Source organism: Macrobrachium nipponense, chromosome 39 (assembly GCF_015104395.2).
Source record: "Macrobrachium nipponense isolate FS-2020 chromosome 39, ASM1510439v2, whole genome shotgun sequence".
NCBI classification, from domain to species: Eukaryota; Metazoa; Arthropoda; class Malacostraca; order Decapoda; family Palaemonidae; genus Macrobrachium; species Macrobrachium nipponense.
In genome coordinates, this window is record NC_061099.1 from 13,789,153 (window position 1) to 13,817,029 (window position 27,877).

The 27,877-nt window shown below is 39.3% G+C and overlaps 2 protein-coding genes across 2 annotated transcripts in view; one reads left to right on the top strand and one right to left on the bottom strand.

The window, feature by feature from the left end:
• Positions 1 to 27,877, bottom strand: part of LOC135209963 (double-strand break repair protein MRE11-like) — a 185,147-nt gene that overhangs the window by 43,169 nt on the left and 114,101 nt on the right.
• LOC135210142 (double-strand break repair protein MRE11-like) overlaps positions 1 to 27,877 on the top strand; it is a 71,088-nt gene that overhangs the window by 33,829 nt on the left and 9,382 nt on the right. Inside the window, exons 6-13 of the mRNA XM_064242961.1 lie at positions 5,274 to 5,407; positions 5,931 to 6,042; positions 6,467 to 6,684; positions 7,005 to 7,153; positions 7,279 to 7,414; positions 14,315 to 14,436; positions 15,940 to 16,059; positions 26,108 to 26,171. Of these exons, the coding sequence (XP_064099031.1) occupies positions 5,274 to 5,407; positions 5,931 to 6,042; positions 6,467 to 6,684; positions 7,005 to 7,153; positions 7,279 to 7,414; positions 14,315 to 14,436; positions 15,940 to 16,059; positions 26,108 to 26,171 (1,055 nt within the window). The remainder of the gene's footprint in view (positions 1 to 5,273; positions 5,408 to 5,930; positions 6,043 to 6,466; positions 6,685 to 7,004; positions 7,154 to 7,278; positions 7,415 to 14,314; positions 14,437 to 15,939; positions 16,060 to 26,107; positions 26,172 to 27,877) is intronic.

Genomic DNA, 27,877 nt, shown 5'->3' on the forward strand with positions numbered 1-27,877 from the left:
CAGTTATCAGTTTCGATTTTAGATACTTGGTATTGTCATGACAACACCAAATCAGCTTTTGTATTTACCGAAATCCGTTTCGTTTAAATATAATTGCTCGAGCGTAATCTTTATGCTCGATGGTTCTAGCCGAACGCATTCCTTCGTGGAATAATGGATTACCTGGCAACTCAGGATGACGAGTCACCGAGAGCTACTGCGTATTGAACTGCCTGATAGCAGCTCAGTATCAAGCTAGGTCTCGGTAGATGCACGGTCGGTTACGTCTCTCTCTCCCCTGGTTTGATTGACTACCGAACCGTATCTCTGCCCAACAATCATGGACTTAGGTCTTCTGATTAACGGGGATTCTCGCAATAATGAAGGACCATCTACTGCTGTGACGTTCTCGATTTTTCATCGCCTTCGACATTTGCGAGAATTTTCAACAGAGATTATCTCTTGGACTCTTTCATCTTTCTGTTTACCGCACTGGTAACAGAAGTCTGTACTAGTCTCCCGCTGCATCGCACCGCGATAATGCGAATGATTTTTGCAGACATCTGGAGTTTGTCTTCAAAATATCTCGTATTCGTAGGTGTGCAATTATTCATTGCTCGCCCCGAATTAACAGATGTGTCAGAAGACATCGCCTACTCTCCGACCTGACAGCTCTACTTCCAAATGTTCAGCCCATGAGAAGCAGTTCTTCAGGCAGTATTTCCCTGTCTCTTCATTACTGAAAAGCGCTCCGCTTTTATTGCAACTACGATCCTCACCGGACAGCAATGAATAGCGGTTAGCGTTCTCAGTCTTTGTAGCACAGGTTCAGAATCTTGAGAATCCTTCTCTCGGTTCAGCTGTGAAGACGTAGGTTGCTTTTTCTGTACACCTTCGTCTTCAACGACACATAGTGTTGTTTCTCCTTAGCTGAGAATCAACTATACTATGAGATATCTTGCCATCAGGGACCTCGGTCTCTAGAAGGCAATTGACTTTCGCCTGTTGGGCACATGCCTTAAGAGAATCATCACCTCGCCTTCTGGCATCGGTGACGAACAAATTATTTGTTTAGTCTCTTGGCATAACCTTTTAAGGCGAAGGTCACGTGACTTGCTCTGGGCGCTTGGACAACTTGCCTCCTACCGAACGCAGTCAGTCGGCAGCTGTCAGAGCGCCCAAGTCAGTTACGAACTTCGCTGTGGACTTAGTTCGGTTGTTCCATAACAGTCTTTTCTTCGTCCTAACGGCTTGTCACAGTACCCATACCATCGACACCCACCATTGAGTGTCGGTGTCCTATCCACTACCGAGAAGAACTTCACTGCATGGGGATAGGAGAATGTGAGACACTTCGCTGCAGACGGATAGACCAGTATGGGTACAGGACATCACCGAAGTCGAGAAGAGGGATAGGTCATACGACCATTTTCCCTTCTTTTCCTCTGAGGTAATTGCATGACTTTTCATGCGAAGTCAAGCATCCAGGGGATGGGGATTCGTGACGCTCGATTCGTACCGACTTCGTAGCGAAGACTCAGAACCCTTCGGTTCCTGACGATCGGTTAGAGTCCTTCACAATCCCCTCCCTAATGGACTTCACCGCCTTCGATGCGAAGGAGATGCTGCTTTGTCCTGTGAAAGCGCGACCGCGCTTTCTGAAGAAACTCGACATCCCAGGCTGAGTGTTGAAGACTCTTCGTCAGCACCAAGATGACCTAGAAGTACACTCCCTCGAGTTACACAAGAACTTCTCCGTGGCGCAGGTACTGAAGCAGGGGTCTGGTACAACCAGACCACTGGCACCTCCTTCTACCTTTTGGATATTGCCCACAGGTCCTTGGATCGTTTTCCTTGGGACCCGTGGTGGCTGCTCAACACGTTGTGTAGCTAACCCAGACCCTAGCAGGCTGAACAGCATCGAGTCCTGGTGTGACTGTAGAATAGATAAAGTGAATGAGAGAGTGACTGGCTTCTCTTCCTATCTTTTTCTCCCCCTCTACCTGTGGGTAGAGGGATACGGTCATCACCTTGCTGGATAAGACGAGATGCCGGTGAAGCTGCTACTCGACAGAGCCCCATCCTATCCCTTTCACTAGGGATGGGAGCGAATATCACCACTTCCTCCTACAAGGGGGGGAAAGTGGATGCCAACAAGAGACAAACCATAACTTTATGTTGCCTCTTGCAAATAGGAACTTGTTCTTGTTTGCTGGTACGAAGAGATACGCTTGCCTCTCTCTTAGTACTTGGTCCAGAGGTCTGACCATTGATCCTGCGGTGCACACCCCGATCAATCGGACAGAGGCTTGGATCCCTCCCTCGCTCTTACGACCAGGGAGGCATTCCAAGGTTGGGCGAACACCAGTCTGTTCACAAAAGACTCAGATTCCTCCCACCAAGAAGTGAGTCTTCCTATTGGGTGAAAATAAAAGGGACCGAAGGTTTGTATGCCGTGTCGGAACAAATGATAATTTTGTCCAAAATTGCATTTTTCCTAACTATATCAAAACCTGAGGTCCTTTTACCACATAGTACCCACCTCATGCCGCAACCCCTCACTCTGCAGTTTTTGCTTGGGCCAAAAGCAAAAGTGATTTGTTTACCTCCCAGTCGCGCGCGCGCGCCTGTCGGACAAGCAGTTAACTACCGAACCCCTTGTTCGAAAGCTTACGACCTATCCAGCTGCCGCTAGTACCTTCCTATTGTAAAAGGACCTCAGATTTGTATAGTTAGGAAAAATGCAATTTTGGACAAATTGTCATTTTAATGCTTTGGGTGCATTGAAAACTGTAAACTGCATTCTTATTGCATTTTGCATCGAAAAAAACTTGAAATATTGATTATTTTGCATATTTGGTGTCATTATTCTTGTGCCAGATTAGCGTTGTAGGGGTCGTAACCCTGGAAATAATTTCTGATGAATATAATTGAAAACCGCCTTAACCTTGGAACGTCGTAAGCCAAACCCGTCGTAACCCAGGGACTGCCTGTATTAAGATTTAGTAATGAATAATCATTAGCTATTTAAGATTTTTTTTAAAGAGGGCAATAACTCATTTGGTAGTTAGTTTTAGTGAAGAACTGTCATTGTCTTACTTGTTAGGTTGTGTGAAGAGCAGTAGTTCTTTAGTTAGTCAGTCCCCAGACTCCTAGCACCTTGATGTATGATGGAACACTTCACGGTTTTCCCTGAACTAAGTCAAACTTTCTTACCATTTTCCTCATTCCATTTCTCCTGTTAGGATGTTGACAACACAACATTGTAATTGATAAAGATCTACATCTTTTTACCGTCAAATTAAAAAAGGTCAATTTCAAATGAAAAAAGATAAAAATCAAATTTAAAAAGATCAAATTCAAATTAGAAAAGGTGAAAATCAAATTAAAAATTATCTACTTCAAATTAAAATAAATAAATTTCAAATTAAAATAAATGTCCTCAATACAAAAAAAGTTTTAAAATTGTTTTACATGTGTAAAAAGCAAAAAGCATAGCCTAATTTAAAGTTTGTAATAATGATGGAATTCTATGCATGACGACAACTGTTCCTAGCCCAAAACAAACGCTGCCATACATCTTGTCACAATCATACTTTGGAGTTTTCCTTCCCTACTGTCGAAGTATGCATTTATAAATTAAGCTCAACAAACTCACTCACACACACACACATAACACACAAACATACACACACACACATAACACACACACATATATACAGTGGTCCCCCGTATTCGCGGGGGATGCGGTACCCAAGACAAGCCCCCCCCCCCCCCCCCCCCCCCCCCCCCACCCCCCCCCCCCCCCCCCCCCCCCCACCCCCCCCCCCCCCCCCCACCCCCCCCCCCCCCCCCCCCCCCCCCCCCCCCCCCCCCCCCCCTTCGTGAATAGTTAGAACTCGTGAATGTTTGGAACCCCTATAAAAACGCTAAAAACAGCCTATTTTGTTAGTTAAAACTCAAGAAAAACAAAAACCACTAAAAAATTTTCACACTTGGTTTTTTTATAGTTTTTTATCACAAAAAGTGCCTTTTATGATGAAATTGATTAAAAAAACCAGGAATTTGTGGATATTTTTCATTGATAAATACCGCAAATGCACGAATTTTCCGCGAATAATGCGAGGAAACGTTCCCGAGAGAAGTCCGCGATTCCGGAGAACGCGAATATGGGAGGCCCACTGTATATATATATATATATATATATATATATATATATATATATATATATATATATATACACACACACACACATATATGAGCATGTTATGTGTGAGTTTGTTGCGCTTGATTTATATATGCATACTTCAACAGTAGGGAAGGAAAACTCCAAAGTATGATTGTGACGAGTAATGTATGGCAGCATTTGCTATGGGCTAAGAATAGTTGTTGACCTGCATTGAATTCCATCATTATTAAAAGATTAAAATTAGGCTATGCTTTTTGCTTTTTGCACATGTAAAACAATTTGAAAACTGTTTTTGTATTGAAGTACATTTATTTTAATTTGAAATTGATTTATTTTAATTTGAAGTAGATAGTTTATAATTTGATTTTCACCATTTTAAATTAGAATTTTATCTTTTTAATTTGATTTATATCTTTTTTAATTTGAAATTAACCTTTTTTAATTTGAGGGTAAAAAGCTATAGACTTATTATAGAACTTAAAAGAGATGGTGTATGACTTCTTCCCCTGTTAGAACCAGAAGGAAAAGCATTCGTGAAACCTTCCCTCAGTACTGGGTCTGAAGGTGAGCTTACTAAAGAAATGCATAAATGGGTCCCTGGTTATTGGTGGACTCGGTTATGGCATTTCGGTTTTATGGCGCCACAACCGGCCAAGTTTTGGTTATCGGTGCCATATGGTGCCGATAATAGAGTTATGGCGCCATAAAATACCTAACAGAGGTGCCATTAACCGAAACTTGGTGCCATAAGCGCTGTAAATCGCAGAGTTTTGGTTAATGGAGGTTTTTGCTTATCGGCACCCGGCCGAGAACAGAGCCCCCACCGAATGTTAAAATGTCACGTGCTCTTACTGATGCATTACTTAAAATGTTTTGATATTGCAGCCACCTTGGTAAACTCACACTTTTTCTGTATTATATTCATGCAGTGCTTTTTCTCATTTTGATATAGTGAAAAACATTCCTGAATTACAAGAAGTGCATTCACATATCTTGGCTTTCAATGCACAAAATTAATGGTACACTTTAAAATTAATGCTAAGTATGTTCCATGCATTTGCATCCTACAGATGTTTAGCTAATTATAAATCAAATGATTGGACAGGCAGTTCAGTTGCAACATCTCTATGTGCTGGTGAATCTGCGGAAAAACACGTTGCCATCTTAGAAGTGACTCATGACAAAAAATTCAAAGTGGATAAGTATAAGTTGAAGACAGTGAGGCCCTTTGTTTTTGAGGTAAGTTTGGGAGTTCTTTTTTTTTTTTAAGACAAAAGTTTAGAAGCATTTTTTTTTCTTTACCTTTTTTTAACATACTGAGACTGGCTTTAACCATTAGGTCTTATCAGAATAAAATATATTTTGAGATTACATTTTTGTTCACCTACATTTGTAAATCATATAGACAAAAATTGTACTATATGAAAGTAAGGCTATGTTGTAGTTGTTTATGATCTGTAGTGTTGTGCTGAGGTGAATCAAGGTAAGACTGTGAAATGACTGTACTATATGTACAAGATTTTTAGTACAGTTTCATTGTCCTCACAAATAAGCAATAAGCAGAAAATTAGAAATAAAGCATTCATGTAAACACTTAATCAGTAAGGATATGGGCCCCAGGAATGAATTGGCAGTTGAAGGGTACCACTGCTGTTTTGAGTGTCAAACTATAGATTGAAGTGCCTTGGACTTTTGAAACCATGAATGTATGCTCGTTATTAACAATAGGTTCGTAAAGAAATAAATTTTTTTTCTTTTTAAGGACCTGAATTTAGGGGACCATGGACTTGGTGAAAAAGGTGAAATTGTTGTGAAACGTTTTGTTGAAAATCACGTTCGGGAGATGTTGAAGAAAGCTGAAGGACTACTCACAGGTACTGTATGAAGATTTCTCTTAATGGTAATGATATATTTTACAAGATTATTAGCCATGGGTTGATTTTTTTTTCTTTTATACCAATGAAACAAAAGGTCCACGTAATATAAGTACGATAGTAAAAGAACAAGACTTAATTTCAGAATCACAGAGTGGGTAGCATGCAACCGAGTATGTTTACAAATGGCATCAACCTGTTGGCTTTCACATAGTGTTCAGCACACAATAAATTCAAGATTGCAGTTAGTCAGCATGTTTTCAAATATGCTGAACCTTAATTTTTAATGCACGTGCTCTTGATGGACCAGTGCTCATAGATGGCTTGCTACCTTAGAATAAAGAAAGCAGATGTATTTTTAAGTATTGCACATAAATTTGCTTTGTACCACAGGTAATTGAAATTGATTACTATTCTATTTTAGGTCATCCTCGGCAACCCAAAAAACCTTTGATAAGATTGCGAGTTGAATATAGTCATGAAGATCAAATGTTTAACACAGTTAGGTTTGGTCATATGTTTGAAGAGCTGTTGGCCAACCCTAATGACATGATCCTGTTCAAGAAAGAAGTCCAGCAGAAGAAGAAGAAGGTTGAAAGTGGTGTAGATGATGAGAACATGGATGCCTTATTTGAAGTGACAGTGAGTGCTTTGTTTTATGTTATATTTACTATTACTTGTCACAAGACTAGCAGTCACAGTACTTGGAGATTTGCTTATATAAAACATGTCTATACCCTTTTCTTGTAATTTACCAGCATGCATAATTTCGTTGTACAATTCAGATATATGTCATTATTGCCTCATTATTATTGGGTAACTTACCTTTTGCTTTACAGTACTTCTTATATTGGTTTGCTTAAACATTGATGTTACTTGCTAGATGTAGAGTAATTAGCCTGAAAGGTGTTAGATTTTGCGAGTAAATAGCTGATAAGATTTTCCTTTGTAAAAATATGCAGACTAGAGTGGAAGACCTTGTGAAGAAGTACTTTGATGAAATGGAAGATGATAATCGGCAGCTGTCTCTTTTAACTGAGAGAGGTTTGGCTCTTAGTGTCCAATCTTACATTGAAAAGGAGGATAGCAGTGCATTAGTTGATATTGTCAAGTAAGTTTGTCTCATTAAAAGTTTTGTTTTTAATTGCCCGTCTTAGTCACCAGAAGCTGCATTATTGTAAAAATAAGCATAACTATTTTGTATAATGTTCCGCTGTTAAATTGTTTTACCCTCAGGCATCAAATCAAAAAGACCCGGAAATACCTAGTAGAAGCAGATGTGGAACCAGAGGATGAACAAGTAGTTCAAAAGATTCAAGAATACAGAGATGAACGTTTACGGAGGAAGAGAGCAGAGGAATTAGAAGATGAGGTATGTTTTGCTTTGCAGATACAATTTGAGTTTTAAAATACTAATATTTACATTTGACATTATAACATCTCTTCTTTTGCAAACATCTTTAAATCAAATAGCCAATTTTTTATTATTCCTGAAGTCTGTCACAAAATAATCAACCCTTACCATTAAATGGTACGGGTTGCTGCTGAGCTCAGATTTTAAACATAGAGGAATGGATCGCTCCTCTAACAAAGACATTGGCAACCTAATCAAATCCTTTGAGACGATAAAGCAAGAAAGTTCTTCCAACGTTACTTGGAATTTGGATATTGTACTGAAATGGCTCTCAGGTCCTTGTTCGAACCTCTCTAATCTGTCTTACTTAGGAATCTCACCAAAAAGACATTCTTCTTAGTGGCTTTGGCTACCACCAAGCATAGCAGTAAGTTGCAGGCAATGGACAAGAAGTAGGTTTTGCACAAGAAGCAGTTGACTCACTGTCTCTTAATTTCCTGGCTAAAAACAAGGCCCTGTCCAAGTCCTGGCCTCGTTTATTCATTATCAAGAATCTTGTGGATATCTTAGAGCCAGAGGAAGAAGAGAGGCTCCTTTGCCTTGTGAGGTCCCTCAGGTACTACTTTCACCAGACAGACGGGGTTAGAAGACCATTGCGCCACTTCTGGTGCTCTGTAAGAAGCCTGGTTCATTCTCTTTCTAAAAATGTTATTTCATGTTTTCTGAGGGAGTTGATATCAGAAGCTCACTCACAGATTCAGAGGATCCCTTGCCTTTACAGGCAGTCCCCGTGTTACGACGGAGGTTCCATTCTTGAGACGCGTTGTAAGCTGAAAATCATCGTAAGCCGGAACATTGTTTAAAAGCCTAAGAAAACCTTACTTTTAATGCTTTGGGTGTATTAAAAACTATGTAAACTGCATTCTTATTGTGCTTTTCATAAAAAGCCTTCACATATTGATTATTTTGCATTTTTGGAGTTATATTTCTTCTGCTAGATCAGCGTTGTAGGCGTCATAACCCTGGAACATGCGTTGTAAACCTGGAAATAATTTTTGATAAATATAATTGAAAAGCATTCTAATTTCGGAATGTCGTAAGCCAAGCCTGTCATAAGCCGGGGACTGCCTGTACTTATAGCTAAGGCTCACGAAATTAGGGCAGTCGCAACTTCCCTACTTCCCTAGCATTTAGACATACGTATGTCTTTCAACGATCTTACAGTCAACTTTCTGGAGGTGCAAGTGTCTTCATCTCACACTGCCCCAAGGACATAGAGTCTGTGTTTGAAAATTGTAACACTTTAGGACGTTTATCTGTGGCTGGCATGGTATTTGGAGAGGAACCTTAGTGAATTCACTGTCCCTTTGCTATCCACTCGCCATGAATTAAGGTTTTTGTGTCTATGGGAAGCCTGGGGGTACTTTGTACTTAGAGTACCCACCAGTTTAGTGTTTTATTAATGGTTTGGGTTGTGGTGTTTTATTATGTGGTGTAAGTGATAGTGTTCTTTTGCATTATGGTCTATGGCCAAGGCAAGGGCATCCTTTAAACTTTGTTAGCATAGGTTGCACTTCCTCCACTGCAAAGTTTCCCATTATGTAGGTGTGACCCTTTGCCACACTGCTACGCCCACTGCAAGTTGAGGCAGTACCCACCTGCAGCCACTCTCACAACAGGTAAGGAAACAACAAGTATATACATATTTAATGCTAGCAACCTTTCTATTTCAAATTCATTACCTTGATAATGCTTTGGAGTAGAATATGTCAATGCTTTTCCTACCTCTTAACAATGTGGAATCAACTAAGTAATAACTTGGTAATTTACTTGTTAAAAAGTCATTTTTATGATAAAACAAAGTTTTATATGTACATACCAAGTAATTACATGGTCAGAGCCTACCCTCCACTTGCATGGACATTAGAGCATGAAACAAATTGAACTCTTTGCCAGTTTATTCCTCTAAGTCCTGGATAGTGAGCAGGACCTCGTTTACACACAAATGATAGAAGTGCCACTGCATGCATTTTTAATTTTTAAACTGCCATAGGTTAGGATTCAATGGCTATATGTAATTACTTGGTAATTATATATAAGATTTTATTTTATAATCATGAAAATGTCATTTTTGTTGTGATGAGTAAGATAGTTTTGCCTGTTGTGTTGAATACAGTAGGTTTGGGGTGCAATTCTGGAGGTTTTGAGAAAAGCCTGTCTTCTGCTGTGCTGCTGAATGTACTTATCACATCAGCTTGTCCGTCAGCCATGCTGAGACTTTATCAATATATCAGCTATTTTACTGTCGTGGTCATCTGCCAGCAAATTAAAAAAAAGAAAGTCTGATATAGATTTGACAACCCAAAAGATGTCAGAGTGGCCTCACTTACCGCAGGGAACATGACAGGTAAAAGCTTTGAAATAGTTAAAATGATGAAGAAAATTTACATTCTGCTAGTACAGGAAACAAAGTGGAAGGGAGAACGAGTGGCAGAAATTTGCGCAGGATACATGATATACTATGTTGGAATAAATGGAAGAAGGAAAGGAGTGAGAATAATTTTATCCCTTGATCTGAATGACAATGTTCTGGAAGTGGTTAGAGTAAATGATCGTATCATTGAAATGAAATTAGAATGGTTTGGAGAAAATTGGAGCATGGTAAGTGTCTATGCACTGCAGGTTAGGAGCCCCCAGGTTGAAAAGGAAACCTTTTGGATGAAATTGGATGGAGCCTTACACAAGGTATCAATTAATGAAAAATTATTGGTGGGGGGAGATTTTAATGGATATGTCGGTGCTACTAGTAGAGGATTTGAAGAGGTCCAAGGGGGCATGGTCTAGGAGTGCAAAATGATGAGGGATTGAGTATTCTTGACTTTGCCCTATCATATACGTAGAATGAAAATCGTTAACACAATGTTCATCAAACGAGAAAACCACTTGATAGCATATAGAAGTGGTAATTTTTTCTCCCAAATTGATTATATATTTTGTGGCAGAAGTCAAGAACTGTAAAACCCTGCCTTATGAGCAAGTGACAAGCCAACATAAAACCGTACTGACAGATATTAGAGTTAAAGCAAAGAAGAAGGGGTATTAGAAAGATCTGTTGGTGGAAATTGAAAGATGCAGAGAAACATGGAGCTTTTGTAGGTAGAGTTAGAAATGAGCTTGTTGAAGTTGGACTATATAGCTTACAGGATATAGGCAACACCTGGTGTGTGATAGCAGGTATTATAAAGACAATAGGAATAGAGATATGTGGAAGATCATCTGGTATAAGAAAGAATGGCTAAGAGACCTGGTGGTGAAGTGAAGAAAAAGGAAACATCCTTAAGACCAAGAGAGAGAAACTGAAGATCTGGAAAACATCAGAGGAAAATGAAGGTGAGGAATAGTATAGGATTGCAAAGTGTGCAGTGAGTGAAGAAAAGAGGGAAAAGCAGGATAAACTTTATGAAGAACTAGAAACAGTGGAAGGGGATAAGAAAATATTTAGAATCTCAGCAGAGCAAAATCAAAGAGGTAAAGATGTAAAAGTAGTCAGAACAATTAAGTATGAAAATGGCAATGTTTTGAGAGGCGAAGATGAAATAAAGGAAAGATGGGAAAGCTATTTTGAAAGTTTAATGAATGAAGAAAATGAAAGAATACCAACAGAGGAAATGGAGAGCATTTCTGGTCCAATTCAAGAGATAACATGAGGGGAAGTTGAGGGAGCCTTGAAAAGAATGAAGAACGGAAAAGTAATGGGACAAGGCAAGTTACCGGCAGAGATTTGGAAGTACAGTCCGGTCCCGGATAATGCGTGTTCGAATTGTGAGATTCCCTTTTTATGTCGTCGTTAGTTCTCAAAAATAGATTTTCTGTATCTGCGAAGCCGTTCAAAATCTGTGAGTCACACGCTGCAAAATGTATCAAATCTATTGTCTTTTCAAGTATTTGGGGGGTGGGGGGGGGGTTCCTGGTATCTGAGTGAAGGTATGGGGAATGCTGGGAGGAAAAAAAACTATTATTCCTCCAAGGGGGAATGCGAGAGAAAGGTTTCCTGCTCAGCCATTAGCTAAGACGGAAGGCAATGCCTCGCGCATTTGTGACGTCATAGTGCAGTGTGTATGAATGATCGGTCTAGGTGAACTTGTTTTGACTAACTTTTGGCATTTGATCATTAATATTTTCTATTGTTGAAATAGGTTTTGATGAAAATGACTAGTAAAAGTGATTAACAGAGAAGCAGATGTGTTTGAGAGAGATAGAGAGAGAATCATTCTATCTAAACTTTTCAAGAAACTGTCATTTCATGTTGAATTTTGAATTTTTATCATTTCTTTTTAAGAAATTGTTATTTCATATCAAATTTTGAATTTTCATCAGGTTTTTTTTTATCATAGAATAAATTTATATGAAAATGATTACATAGTGAATGTGCCAGACAAAGAACCAAGTTTGTTAGGCCTAACGGAAGTGAAGACACGCATGATCCGCCAGTCCCCGAAACCTCAAATGGTTCACAAAGCCTTCCTTCAGCAGAAGAACTCTTCATGGAGGATGAGATAGAGGAGTTTGAAGGTTTTTTAGGAGAGGATATGTAGAGGAAATTCCATCCAAAAGATTTTTTTAAAGGAAATGACTGTATCGCACAGTACACTTGCACCCAATGCTGTCATTGTTTACATGTGGGAGTTTTCACCATCCTGTGTGTAATTTTAAACTTTTTCAAGTTATTAAAAGCTTTCTAATGTTTTATTTATCCATAAGAACAATTTCATATTAGAAAAAATTACAGTATAGTACATAAAAAGTATTGAAAATGGGTAGTATAAAAAAGTTGTCTAGACTGGGTAAGTTGCCATTTGCTTCGCCCCTAATGGAATTATTCCCATATGGTATGTGTTTTGAAATATGCAAATTTCCAATTCTGCGAGGCCGTGGATCGACCAAATTCTTGCATAATTGGGGACCATACTGTATTTGGGTCAAGATGGAGTAATGGTGCGTTATAAGCTGCTAAATGCTATTCTGAAAGGTGGAAGGATGCTAGCTGCCTGGAGGATGAGTATTCTGATCCCCATATACAAAGGAAAGGGAGATGTAATGGAATGTTCAAACTATAGAGGGCTAAAATTACTATCTCATACCTTCAAAGTCTGGGAGAGAATCATAGATGGAAGATTGAAAGGGTTGGTGCATGTTTCAGACATCCAACAGGGTTTCATGCCAGGCAAGAGCGCAAAAGATGCAATATTTTCTGTTTGACAGCTAACAGAGAAATATAGAGAAGGAAGAAGAACTTTTATATATTTATTGATCTGGAAAAAACATATGACTGTGTACCACGTGAAGAGATTTGGGGAAGTTTAAGGGCTGGTGGAATATCTGAAGGATATGTAAATCTGGTAGGGATATGCATGAAAATTGTTCAACAACGATTCGATGTGAAGCGGGAGACTGCTTGGGATTCAATGTATAGGTAGGCCTTCACCAAGGGTCAGCCTTAAGCCCATTCTTATTCACTCTGTTGCTTAGATGTACTCACAGATCTGAGACATGAAATCCCCAAGACAATACTGTATGCAGATGATGGATTTTTGTGTGTAGCTGATGAGAAAGAACTAAATATTAAAGTGGAGGGATGGAGGAACTGTCTGGAGGAGAGGGGTCTGAGAATAAATAGAATCAAGATTTGGAATGTGTTGTGAATTTGAGGAAGCAGAAAGAGAAAAAAAGTATATCTTGAGACTGATTTTCATAAGTTAGAAGAGGTAGAGAGTTTTAAATATCTGGGGGTCTGTGATCCAAAATACAGGAGACCTAGATGAAGAGTTGACCAGAAGGATACAGTCAGGGTGGAGTAGCTGGAGGAAATATGGTGTGCTCTGTAATCGTAGGATGCTGATAAAACTAAAGAGCAAGATCCAGCCCCAGGTTGTGAGACCTACAATGTTGTATTCGTTCGAAACATGGGTAGCTAAGAGGAGATGAGAGCATGATTGATGTGACTGAGATGAGGATGTTGAGATGGCAATGTGGACGTACTAGAAAGGATAAGGTTAGGAACGAACATTTTAGAGGCATTCAAAATAGCACCTGTTTCAACCAAGGTGAGGGAAAGTAGACTGAGATGGTATGGACATATAGAGACAAGAGGAAGACCACCTGATAAGGAAGATGATGTATATGGGACTACCAGGTAGAAGAAGGTTAGGTAGAGAGATAAGCGGGAGTTGGGATTAGAGTGAGGAAGATGCACTGAACCGAAGGAAATGGAAGAATGTGTTGAAGACAAATAGGGACAAGCTTGTAAAGAAGAAGACTGAGAGACTGATGTGTTGAGGCAACTTCCTCCATGCTTTACCACTTCATGGGTTACTTATGGCTCCATGATATTTTTCACACAACCCTTGAGATTGAAGATCTCCTTAAAAGCCAACAGTCACTTGGCATTGCAGAAGGCAGATTCTGGGTCCTCATGAAAGGACAGTGCACCATTTGCTTAGTCTTGAATAAGATACTCAATTACACATGTAGCAACTTTGGCTCACTCATGTTTGAGACACAGCTAAGTAAAATGATTAGCAGCATCACCCACAAATGAAAGTATGGCAAGGGGCAGGGGGTTTTAAGAGAGAAAAAGAGGTAGTGGTTGCACTTGCAAAAAGAACCGTGACTTGTCCATATTTGCTCTCCTGTACTGAAAGTGTTGGCAAATCTAGAAAATTATACAAGTGTTTAATTCATGGTAGTAATTGGCTGGTACATTTTACGGTGCCTTTGCTAGAGGGGAACCATATTGCTGAAATGTTAGTGGTAGACTCACTGCATTTCATCCTTTGAATTTATAGTCTGCATTCTTAATATTAGTAGAAACCTTAGTATTGCTACTGTGATATAATTCAGTAAAGGTCACTCTTACAGGCAGCAGCTGTGCTTAATGACCCCAATAGGACACGCTCTAAACATCGTATAGACAGTGATGATGATGATGATGAAATTATATTTGATGCTGAAATGGGTGACAGCTCATCAAAACCAACAAGGTACGTAAGATTATGGTGTCAGTTATGCCTTTCATTGCATGACACTATAAGTTGTCATATTTTTCTTTATGATTAAATTCAGTATTGGAACACTGTAATATGTAATGGAACATCTTATCTTTTTTTTCTACAACTTTCTTTTTGTTTGAAGTAAATGTAGTTGTAAGAAAACTAAGATAACTGGGTAGGAAGTGTACAAGGGTAAAAGGAAACAAAAGGAGAAAGTCTAGTTTGGATAGTTTCTGCTTGCATAGGAAAATGTTTAAGAGTTGGATGAACCATGTCAAATGTAACAGATGATATCACGGAAGACACTGAAAATTACAAAATAGTAATAGAATAAAGGATTTTTAATGCACAAAATATAAGAGGTAAAACCTTGGAGGAGATAAAACATGGTAATAATAGCAGTATGAAAATAAGTAGTACTGGCAGCCCTTGGTTAGCGGCAGGGGTTCCGTTCCTGGCATGCAGTATAGTACTATAGAATTTACTGTACAGTAGTACTGTAAAGTACATTATAGTATTATAAATACTGTAGAGTGAAAAAAACCTAGCTTTAATCCTTTGGGTGTCTAGAGTATGTAAAGATGTAGTAAGGTTTTATACAGTGTACAGGTAGCTGTAGTGCTTCCTTTCAGCTTAATCCCTAGTGAGGGTTCTGTCCTCCCTTCGTCTATTCCTTTGTCTCTCTTCTTTCTGAACAGTCTCTTCTTCCTCTTTTAGGCCTTCCTCTCTTTTTTGTCCTTAGCTCTTCTACTTCCGTGATCTCTTCTGCAATGTGTCATCACGATCTCCTCTCCTCTTCATGTGACCAAACTATCACAGTATACAGTGGTACTTTCTTAGACAACTCAGTGAGTTTGTTGTCTTTTTATTTATTAATTTCTTAAACTATCTCTTCTCATCACCCCACTCATCCTTCCGAGCATCCTCGTTTTAGACACATCTAACTTATTTTGTTGTGTTTACTTTGGTAGTGCTGCTTCTAGCCCATACGACATAACATGTATAGAAGGTCTTACCACTGCCTAATGTACCTTGCCCTTCCACCTAATACTATTGGCTCTCTTAATGCAGAATATGCCTGTTACCTCCTCCAGTTGTACCACTTGACTTGAATTTGAAGGTTAACTTCTTCATCCAAGTTGTCCACAGTGTCTTATTATTGTCCCCAGATACCTTTTTAGGCTGATAAAGTCCATATTAAGATCCCTTATCCTCTCTCGGCCCTACTTCATTCCTGATGTATAGATATTGGAATGATATTTTTAATTGAAATGAAAACATTTATTATTAGTAGGGAAAAATTAGATGTGTCGGTGAATATTCCATTGTCAGCTGTAGGTGAAAATCACAATATGAACATTTAATGTAATTTAAAAATGAAGCTGACAATATCTTGTTTGTCTTATTATTTCAAGTGTAAAAGTTTAAGAATATTTTGTATATGAATGTGATGTTAAATTCTTTGCTACATATTTTTTATTTATGACATATTAGGGGTCGTGGATCCCAGAGGGGCCGTGCCAGAGGCCGTGGCTCAAGAGCTGCTTCCTCCTCAGGGTACCAGGCTGGCTCTAGCAGAGCATCAAGTGCAAAAGGACAGCTTGAAATGTCTAGGTAAATATTCTTTTTATTTTTGTCACCTTTCAAGACTTTGCTGCTAAATTGTTTATAGGTTGCTAACTAGTCTTTAGTCTTAATAATTGTATACGTTTAATAATTGTATATGTAGTTTGGTTGAAAAATGTGGAATAAAATTGAGTCTTAATATTTCATGATTTATTGCCCTGGCATTGGTTTTTGTATAAGTAATTTACCAAGTAATTACGTAGCTATTAGTTTCATGTATGCAACTTACCAAGTGATTACATAGTTATAGTTTCACTATCCGCAGCAGCTAGAATTTGAAATTTGCGGTAGCCCTATTTTTATTGGGTTAGACAACTACTCTCCACTACTGGGGAAGCGTGAAACCAACCCAGTAAACAAGACAGTTGTTTTCTGCTGTTGGTAACCATAACATTGGTTTACAGCAGCTGCAGAGTTTGAATATATGTCTCAGGCTTTTTGTGAATTACCTTACCTTTGGTAGTCATTTTGGCATTGATGAGCTATTATCAGCAATCCAGTATTTGGATTCTGTCTTGCTTTTGTCTCAAATTAGGCTCAGGTTTTGTTTACACTAGTAGCCGGCATGTCCAATTCTGGTACACAAAGCGTAAGGTATTAGACTAATCAAAGTTTTTTATGACGCATTCCGTTTGCGTTAGTTGTAGGGGTCAGAATTGTAACAAATGTTAGAATTTGGCAATAAGGTATGGACTTTAAAGACTCATATGAAAAACTTGATAGAGATAAAAAGAGAAAAGTGCCTATTAGAGGTAGTGGTAAGCAGGCCTTAGCTAGTCAGGCTAATGCTGATGTCTTTTTCTCATTCTCCTTCTGTTACACCCGTTCCCTTGTTTCAAGCTTTACAACCTGATCTTAACCCTGGCTCTCTTGCACTCGAACCCGATCCCGTCGCCAGCCTTGAACTGCGTGTAGACCAGTAATTTTCTATGATATTACAGGCCAGGAAACAATTGGGTAGCTTCAGTCAAAGTTCTCATGAACAAGGTAGGTAAAATTGATGAAAGTGTTATTGCTAGTGCAGTGGAGGAGGTGGCTGCTTATCGACTTGGGCTACCAGTATGTCTCCTCCCAGGTTTAGGGGAGTATGAAAGGGACCTTTGCCTAGGAGAATCAGCACTGATTCTCCTAGGCAAAGGTCCCTTTCATACTCCCCTAAACCTGGGAGGAGTCATACTGGTAGCCTAAGTTGATCTTGTCATAGTATCCAAGGTATTGGCAGAGTGCCTCTGGAAAGGTATCTCGAAGGAAATATCACAATTCTTTAAAGTAAATTGTATTTTTCCTAACTATACAAACCTGAGGTCCTCTACATAATGAATTACCTTCAGCGTAGGCTTGAATTATAGCCGTTAAATTCTTGAACAAGGTGGTTAGGCAGTAACTACCGTCTGGTAGGTGGGTAAGCCTGCCTGCCCTTTTGTAAATCAATTTCCCTTTCGGCTCAGGTTCAGATTAAGGGATGGCATGAGGTGAGCATAAATGTAAAGGACCTCAGGTTTGTATCGTTAGGAAAAATACAATTTACTTTTAAAAATTGTGATTTGTTCCTACATGATATACAAACCCTCAGTCTTTTCATAAAGAAGACTCACTGATTGGTGGGAGGAATGTGAATGAGCCTCTAGAACTGACTGGAGTTCTAAACACCTGGGCTATTCCTCCTGGTTGTAAGAGCGAGGAGTGGCCTCTGACAACTTGATCTGGGTATAGGAGCTGCGTGATCAAGAGTCAGACTTCTGGGCCTTTTCGAAATGAGTGAGGAATCATGAATCATCCAAAAAGGGCTGTGAAGAATATTTAGAGTCAGAGGCATTAATGCAAAGTTTTGGGAAGGGTTTGCATTATTGCCAGTCTGCTAGAGGAATGAGCGGGATTACTTCTATGATTCTGATAAGAAAAATAGAAAGGAAGCTCGATGTGTAAGCTTACTGCATCAATCGCCTGACCAGCCAATGTAAGTTCGAGTCCTATCGCAACCTGAAGGAAGAGGAGTAGAAGGACGAGAAGGGGAAGGTGGAGAGACCAGTCATTCTTGCATCTTTCTTACCTCTAGAACCACACACCATAGGCGAGATGCAATGTGTCCTCTTGAAGGAGCTAGGTAAGCAAACACAACCTGCAAGCATCCACCACCAGTCCAAAGAAAAGAGGTTCCAAGGTCCTGTGGGCAGACCCGAAGGAAGAAAGATATAAATATGGTAGCAATGAGACCTCATTTACCTTCCTATCCGACATACTCTTCAGAGTGATGAAATGTACCCATCCACTGGACGTCTCCAACTGCAGAGAAGTCTCTCACGATCTCATAAGACTCGGAGAAAGACGGGTCATTGGACACTTCTGCCTTGGCAGTCTGCAGTGGATAAAGGCATTGACACTCAATGAAGGGTGTTGATCCTTCATGGGTACAGCAACACACCAATAGGACAAAGTAATGACTGATCTGGATCAAACAATACAAAGTCCACAGTGCAGATCATGAAGGACTCAGACTCGTCAGCAGATGCCAACTGACTGCACTGTCACGCATCCAAGATGTAGTCACAACATGACACCTGTCTTTTGAAGGGTTATGCTGAGAATAACCAGACAAATCGTCTACCTTGTTCACCAGCGATGTTGAGAGACGAGATGATGATTCTCGTGAGGTATGCGCATGTCAGACAATAGTTAATTGCCTACTAAAGACCGAGGTCCCTGTGATGGCAAGACAGAAGTTTCTCATCAGTAGTTGAATCTCGACCAAGGAGAAACAATACTAGTGAATGACTTAAAATGAATGTGGACTTACGTCTTCACAGTTGAATCTAGAGAATTAAACTCTCAAGATTCTGATCATAGAAAAAGTCCCATTGATGACACCAACCAGTGAAGACGGCTTTAATCCCTGTTGTTTTACAGAGGACTGAAAAAGCTAGTCCACTATTTCATTGCTGCTTGGCGAGAAAGTCGGAGTTTGCAATGAAGGCAGAGAGTCTTTCAGTAATGAAAACACAGGTATTGTACTGCCTGAAGAACCTCTTCTCGTGGGTTGGATCAGGAAGGAAGTTTGTATTTACTTTGGAAGCAGAGCTAGTCAGGCAGGGATATTCATTTACAATTCGGGGTGAACAAAGAATAATTTAATATCTTACGAATTAGGAAAAAGTATATTAGAAGACAAAACTCAAATTGTCTGAAGAAAATCATTCTGCGTCATCGCAGCAGCTGATGGGGCAGGTGCGATGGAACAGAAGACTACTCTACAGACTTCTGTTATACTGTAGGTAAACAGAAAGATGATAAAGAGTCCAGTGAGATATAAATCTGTCTGAAAATTCTCACATCGGTAAATGTGGTGCAGGAGAGATGGGCATTATGCGAGAATTCCGATCCAACCAGAGACCTAAGTCTGTGATTGCTGGGCAGAGAGGTTCGAATTGGTAGTTAATCCTTGACAGAGGAGAAACAATACCAAACCGAAAAGGATCTTGGAGAGCAATCAGTACTGAGATGGAGCCTTATACCACTCACTTGACTTGTCGTACTGGGTTGCCTGGTAGTGCATTCCAGAAGGAATGCGTTCTGCTAGAACTATCGAGCGCAGAAAAGATACACTTGAGCATCTGCATCTCAACCGAAATGGGAGGGAAGAAAACCCTCTTGTTCGGTGATCATGCAAATGCTGTGGTGGTGTTGGGAAACAGTACCACTAGTTATCTTGAAATCAAAACCGGTAACTCTTGGGAGACCCAAAAGGCTTAACTTACACTTACAGATATGCACTTACTACTGGGACAACAGAAGCATGTAACAAGAGAAATATACTAATATATTTGTAGGTTCCTAATTCTTCTTCATTTAAGGGACAAGAATAAGGACTGGTAGCAGACCTTCATTCTCTAATGAAGAGAGCGAAGGTGAAATTTTCCGAAGGGAGATTTCTACGGTGATAACATGATACCAAAGACGACTAGTTCAAGCCGAACTGGTTGTTCTTAAAACAGTAGCACTGGAGAAGTGTTCAAACCTGTCGATGCTATCCATCCTGACCAGATTAACGTATGTACAGTAAGATCCTATGATTGAACCAAAAACATAGTCTCTCGGGTTCAAATTCTAAGGAGTAGACTCACTCCATAGAATTCCTCTTATTTCCTTGTTTATTCTGGTATAACCAGGAAGTGGAGGGAAAAAAGAAAGGAGGATTGACTGTTCTTGCCTGCTCTTCCCTGAACTTGCGATTTTCTCACTCCGTTAAAGAAGCATTCATTTCCCACAACCATTTCATTTGTGTGAACGCGAGTGAAAGTTGACTGGAGTTAAGTGCAGTAAAAGCTGGTGAGAACTTACCACATCTTGCTACGCATCTATCTTCTCCGTGATCGAACCTCACGAAGAGCACTACACAGAGGATCTCCTCCTATCTCCTTCAGATGCCTTTTTCCGAGGGACAGCGACATTGATCTTGGCACCTGAAGAATAGCCACACCTGGATTTCACAGGTGGGTCCAAGTCACCAACGCGGCTCGGTCCCTTCTCTTTTCCTGTGCCACTATCGTGATGGAGAGAAGATTACTTATCACCGACTGTGGATGTACAACCCCCTTTGGGGGTTGTACACTGGGAGAGACCTGTACATGAGTATACCCGATGCATCCCTGGTACCATGAGGAGCGCCTTTGGAACCAGATAGAACAAACCTGGGTTCAGACTCATGGGGCTCCCGAGGCACTATATTTTGTGGATAGTGTCCAGGTTCCCGCTCCTGAAGGAGCAGGTGAGGCAAAGAGACAGCCAAGTACTTCCTCTCCATGGAAAGGATACAGACCCTGAGAAGTCTCGAAGCAAGACTTCTTAAGGGGCAGAAAATACCTTCCTCTTCTTAGGAAGTGGAACCCTTTTGAAAAGGGAGGTTAGGAGGCAGAGAGTTCATTCGTTAGAACCGAGCACTCAGATCTGCAGAGCTGAGCCAAGCCGAGTGAGCTGAGCAGATCACCACTACACAATTATGAGTGGTAATCGTCAACGAAGAACTATCTCTTCCCAATTAACTGTTCTCCTTCGAGGCCAAAGCTCCAAGAAGAAGAACAAGAGGGATTGTGTGTCTGCTGTCCTACATGTTCGGACCCTAAGGTCCAGTACACGAGGACGGTACTTGACCATTCATCCAGAAGGTGTTGCATGCAGTTGCCAGCTTTACATAACTCCAAACCAGACTGAGAAGAGGACTTGTCTGTACCTGCACTGGTAAAGACTTCTCACCATCCAAGCACTCGGAATAGTGAGTGCTCAACAAGCATTAGAATTTGTAAGAATTCCCATGCTCAGCGAGAAAAACCCCACTCTTGTATGACAATAATCGGGCTGGCCTTTTCTCGCCCTGGTACTCGGCAATATGATAAAGTTGAGGACTCGGCGAGGGCCAACGAAACCAAGGGAGCCAGGTGCTCAGCAAGACTCGCGATTATTGTAATAATCATTGGGAATGCCCGTTGCCCGAGTGTATTTAAATGTTTATCCGTCTGAATTTGTTCTTTCTGGAAGGAAGTTCCTTCATCCATGAACCTAGTCATGAATGTTTTTTCAACACTTTGATGCTGGATTGGAGAGCCTTCTTGGGACTGGGGATTTTTCAGGAAGCAATCTCTGGAAAGACCGACCCTTCACTTTCTTCTTATTAAGTTGAAAGTTTCTTCACATAATCCCAATGCTTTTTTGCCCTTAGTGAACTCGTAGACTGTGGTAACCATTCAGAAAGGACCACAGTTCTAATTATCTATAGGAATAGTAATGTTTCTGTAGACAGATCAATCAAGCCTTTTTTTTCCTTAATTGGTGCATAAAACTTGAGTCTTATCAGACATACTGCAATGTTAGGAGGGGACCATTGATTCCCTGACTGCTGGGATCTGTGGAATCTATGGGACAGACCTGTCTGAGACCTGTTTGCCCCTTCAGGGATTCTGTGCCTTCCTTTTGTGGCCATACCATCCTTATAGCATGTACATCAGATTTCATGCTATAGTCCAATCTGTCAAACCTCCTCTCCTCATGCCCTTCATGATCAAGGAGGAACTATACAATGTTCAGACTTTCTCCTAGTTACGTGGGTCCGCTTAGTCCTATTTTGGCCCATATCATGGTTCCTGAACCTATTCTGTTGTGGGGGGATCATACAGGATCTTCCCCCACCTTGTCCTCTCAGACAACCTCAGTTCAAGAGATCTACTGAGGTAGTCTGATTTTCACCAGACAGACTCCACACTGTACATAGAATTATCATTTGGGAGGTTTTTCCCTACACAGTGCAGAAACCATTACAAATCTTGTAAGTGAATCTTCTCTCATCATTTTCCAGACCTGGGGATCGACTTTCCGAAGCTAGTTTCTTGGGCCCTGTGTCTCCTCTGCACCATATCTCTTTTGCTATTACACCATTATGAGGTATCAAACTATGCATAACTCATGTGTAAGCACAAAGACATAGTTTGTTGTCATCCCTATCTTATTTTCCTTTTAAGTTCCTGACGTGCCCAAGCAAGGAAAAAGAAGATAATTTTCTTTTCTTCCCTGGGAATTTAGTCAAGGACAGGGACTGGCCCAAGACCTGGATCCTCTTTCTTTCTCCCTTAAGAGTTTTATGAACATTCGTGTCTTCCAGGCGCCAGACTTCACCTGAGCTCATAGCTAGTCTTCACCCTACTTTCCTGGTGCCAACAACAGCCCAATACTAGCTTTTAGTATGATGCCAGCTATTGCTCTGACTGCCCAATAGTGCTCACTAGCCCTGAGGAGAATAGATTTTCCACTGTTTGAATGTTAAGGTTTGAAGGCCATCAAAGAACTATGTTGTTTTAGCAAGAGCTAATCTCTTTTTATTGAAACTCCTTACGACAACTACAGCCTGTCGCCAGCTCATTCTCTGGAAGCCTAAAGCGCTCTCTGGTGCTGAGGAGAATAGAGAGTCTCTCTGCCTGGCTTGATGGTCTGGTATTTCTTAGGAAACTGGAATCCCAGACCAGTTATAACCCAGGATGTCATAGCAAGAACTCATCTCATCCTCTGATTAGAACATCTGCTTATTACCCTAATGGACTTTATCTTCTGAGACACACTCAGATTTAGGAGAAGCTTTTGCCTCCTTTTAGCAAAAGCTAAAGATGTTAGAACAGTCTCTACCTCATTAACTTTCAAGCGCTATAAATACCTCTTATGTCCATTCGACATTTGATCTATTGGTAGTATGATCATTCTTCGTTTCTCGTAATTTTGAAAGTTTTAAGTGTTTAAAATTTTGGCAGTACCTTGCAAATTTTAGTATGGTATGGTATCGCAGAAGGAGGCATGGGATTCTCTCCTATTGTCCGGACCTTCACCTTGTAGTGAAGTGTTGAAGTTTCAGGAGCTGGGAGGGTTCAATGTACCAAAAGCACCTGACAGTGTAGGTGACAACATAATCTGGTAGTTTTTATTATGGTACTGCACCCAGGGCAAGGTCACCTTCAAAGTTTTGCTGGGTATTGGATATTTCTGTGTCTGCATTACTTTCACGGATGCTTTGGTAGTGATTGGAGTACTCCTCCACTACGAAGCTCCCCCTTAAGTAGGGGTGGCCCTCTCCTTTACTGCTGCGCCACCACAGGTTAAATTGAGCACCAACCAAAGGCAGTTTCTACTGCAGGGTTTCTTGACTAACAAGGAACAAGTTCAGTGCTAGCAACTTTTCTGTTTCTAATTCATAACATGACTAAATGCTTTAGAATAGAATACTATGTCCATGTATCCCACCTTCTGTCAATGTGGGAATCAGGTATGTAATTACTTGATAAGTTAATTATATAAAAATTACATTTTTATATTTAATGTTTTATATATACATACCTACCCAGTAATTACATGATGGGAGCCCTCCCTCCCCCCCTCTGATGGACATAAGCATAAATAGAATGAGTATTGTCTGCTGAGTCATTCCTAACCCTCACACTAGGGGTGAGACTGGTGTCACCTACACAGAATGTCGGTGTTGCTATCACGAAATTTGAATCTAAACTGCTGCAAAGAAACTATAACTAATAGTTATGTAATTACTTGGTTAGTATATATTAAACTTTATTTTATTGTAGAAATGTCATTTACTATAGAAATGTCATATTTACTGTTTTAGGTATACGTATTTTATTCTGGAGTTACATATATCTTTTTAGATGCTGTATAAGATTTTTTTGTTATCATAACATTAACCCTTTAACGCCGATTGGATGTATTAAACGTCGATATAAATTGTCTGTTGGGTGCCGATTGGACATATGGTACGTTGATATAGAAATGTTTTTTTAAAAATTCGCGGAAAAATAGTTATAGGCCTACTAGGCAAAAACTTTTGAATCACGCGCCTTGGGGGATGCTGGGAGCTCACGGATCAAGGCATTGTTTTGTTTACAATCGTTACCCAGGCACGCAAGCACAAATTTCTTTCTTCTCGCACTAAAAAACATCAGCGACACATCTCGGAAATTATTTCGTCACTTTGACATAATTTTTGCAACATTTTATATAGCCATTACATGGAGTATTATATATGAAAATGTGCGCAATTTTATGTAGAATACAAACTAAAAACAACTCATGGTTGTAGCTTTTATCAGTTTTGAAATATTTTCATATAAATAACGATAAGTGCCAAAATTTCAGCCTTCAGTCAACTTTGACTCTACCAAAATGGTAGAAAAACGCAACTGTAAGCTAAAACTCTAATATTCTAGTAATATTCAATCATTCACCTTCATTTTGCAACAAATTGGAAGTCTCTAGCACAATATTTCGATATGTGGTGAATTTATGAAAAAACTTTTTCCTTACGTCCGCGCGGTAACTCTTCCGAAAAAATCTTAAATTTTTTCGTCTGATTGTCGTAATGTTTGCACCATTTTAAATTAGCCGTTACATAAAGTTTTATATATGGAAATGTGTGCAATTTCATGTAGAATACAACTTAAAACAACCCATGGTTGTAGCTTTTATCAGTTTTGAAATATTTTCATATAAATAACGATAAATAGGAAAAATTTGACCTTCGGTCAACTTTAACTCGACCGAAATGGTCGAAAATTGCAATTGTAAGCTACAACACTTACAGTCTAGTAATATTGAACCAATTACCTTCATTTTGCAACAAATGGGAAGTCTCTAGCACAATATTTTGATTTATGGTGAATTTTTGAAAACAGCTTTTTTTATGTCCGCGAGTTACGAATTCATGCATCATATTGTGATGATATTTTCTCTGTGTTGCTTTGATTGTTTTACAGTTTGTTATATACCAAAATCATTGCAATTTAGTGTGCAATACAATGAAAAAAATAATTAACTCATTAGCTTTAACTGTTTTGGTCACAGCGCGATTTGTATACAATTATATATGAATTTTTTTTTTGCGCTGTCATATATTCAAATATTTATATATGATAATGAGATTTTTTTCATTTCTGATGGTTGCATGCTAAACTTCAGGCAATGGCAAAAAAAGGAGCAAAAAATGAACTCTTAATCTTGAAAATTAAGCGTGTTGTGATTTTTTGAAAAAAAAACTTTTTTTCCGCTTCGGCGCTCACTCGCAAACGCCGCCGGCATACGGGAGACACTTTCGGAAATATCGGCTCGACGTTTAAGGGTTAAGTGACTTTTAAGAGCAATGAAAAAGGACTGAACTGTAGAAATGGCAGATGAAACATTTTTAATAAGGGACTCATTCTCTACTAAGGGAAACCTCAGAGCATTTTAATAAAGGTGATATTTTGAAAAATGTTACGTGTATATTGAGAGAATCAGTATTAAAGGGGAGTCATAGAATAATATGTATAACCATGTATATCTACATCTAATGAAAGCATAAGTGGTCAAATTTTGATAATGCAGTATTTATAGTTTTATGCCAATTGTTGTATAGATAGGAATAATTTTTTTTATTTTTTACTTAAGATAGTAATTAATTTAGAACATGAAATGGAACAGTTAATTAGTTGATATTATGATTTTTCTTTCAACCTTACAGTATTGGTTCTCCTAAGAAAGGCAGGGGTGCATCACAGCGAGGACGAGGAAGAGGGCAAACTGCTGTGAGTATTCTTTTGATTCTAATCTGTATGGTTGAGATATGCTGTAGTTTCTTACATCATATTGTGAAAGAGTTCTGTAGTCACACCACTACTAGTGTACATACTATTTGATTTAGCTGCACTTTATGTACTTTTTATGTTTTGTTGTATTTTAGTCCTCTATTATTACACCTTAGTTTGTAGAACTTTGTTTATTTTTGGTTAAATGTTAGGTTAATATATATAACAAATAACAATTATGTTGTGTCTTGTTTGCTGTTCTTCGGATTGAAAATAATAGTCAGCAGCCAGAAAATGTATTTGGATATGTACTTGTTCTGACAGAGGATACAAACATTAATTATATAATAGGAGTTACCATAAAGTGCAAGCTGGTATGGCAGTTGAAACTTGTTAAAGGTGTATGATGACAGGGGAGGGTAGGTGAGTCATATTTATCTGACTGTAGCTCCACTATTCCTTCAGCTGCTGTGGAGTTAATTTTTCAGCTCTTTAGTACAGGACTTCACCATTGCTGAGGCTTTATAACATCTAATGTGATATTTTTTATACATCTTTGTGATTGCTTGTTAGATATTTTGGAGGATGTATACTAGTCGTATTATATTTTGTCTGAGAGATGTGACTTAATAAAAAAGTTCCTGGTCATGGAATGTTTGGAGTAGTCACATCCCCCATGATTTTGACACACCACAATTTTCTGCTCTGTATGTCCCAAGAATGTTTTAAGGAAAAATTTTATAGGTGCATTATGGTTGGTTATTGGACCAGTTCAACTGTTAATAAAAGAGGAGCATAAAGGAATCTTCTGTTCATCAGGATGTAAAACTCCCTTTCACACTAAAGAATTTTTCAGCTTTCATTTCTATTGGTGCTGTGACTGATCCCATTAGATATGCTCCTTGTCAATCTCCTCTGCACAGTTCCTTGATGGACGAGTGGTTTACATGCTCACCTACTGATTCGGTAGTCCTGAGTTCGATTCCCCGCTCTGCCAACGTGGAATCAAAAGAATTTGTTTCTGGTGATAAGAAATAAATTTCTTGATATAATGTGGTTTGGATCCGACAATAAGCTGTAGGTCATGTTGCTAGGTAATCAGCTAAGTAGTCTGGTTAAATCAAGATATATTTAACTTTTCCTCTGTGCTTACTGTGATTAAGTTTTTATGTAAGTGACTTACCTAATAATTACATAGCTCATTTGTTCATTTGTTTGATTTTATGTACAGCCCTCCACAGGGATGAAACCCTCTCTGGCAGGCCCTTGTACGTTTTCTAAATAAGTTGCTTCTTATACGTATTTTATAATTGTCGTTTAGTGTTTTCTCATCAGTATCATAGCTCCTGCAGAATTGAAGAGTCTTTAGTTCTTTTTTTAAATTTGTTTCCTTCTTGTATGATCTTAACTTTAGGCAGTATTTTGTTGTATAGTCTTGCTGCGCCATTAATGTTCCATATACAGCAGCCTAAATTCAAATTGTGCTGGTAGTGCTGCAATTGCTCAGTGTAGGTATACAGTACTGGCTCCTAACAGCAATATTAAGAACAACTTAGCTAACCACCTCATTCTGTTTTCTGCTGGGCTTGGTGAAACATCAAGTGCTTACGGCAGCTTATTCTTATTTTCTGGTTATATCACTGGATTTTGGTAGTATTACACAACCACCGGAATGCGTATTTCATAGCCTTCAGGCAGAAATCTTT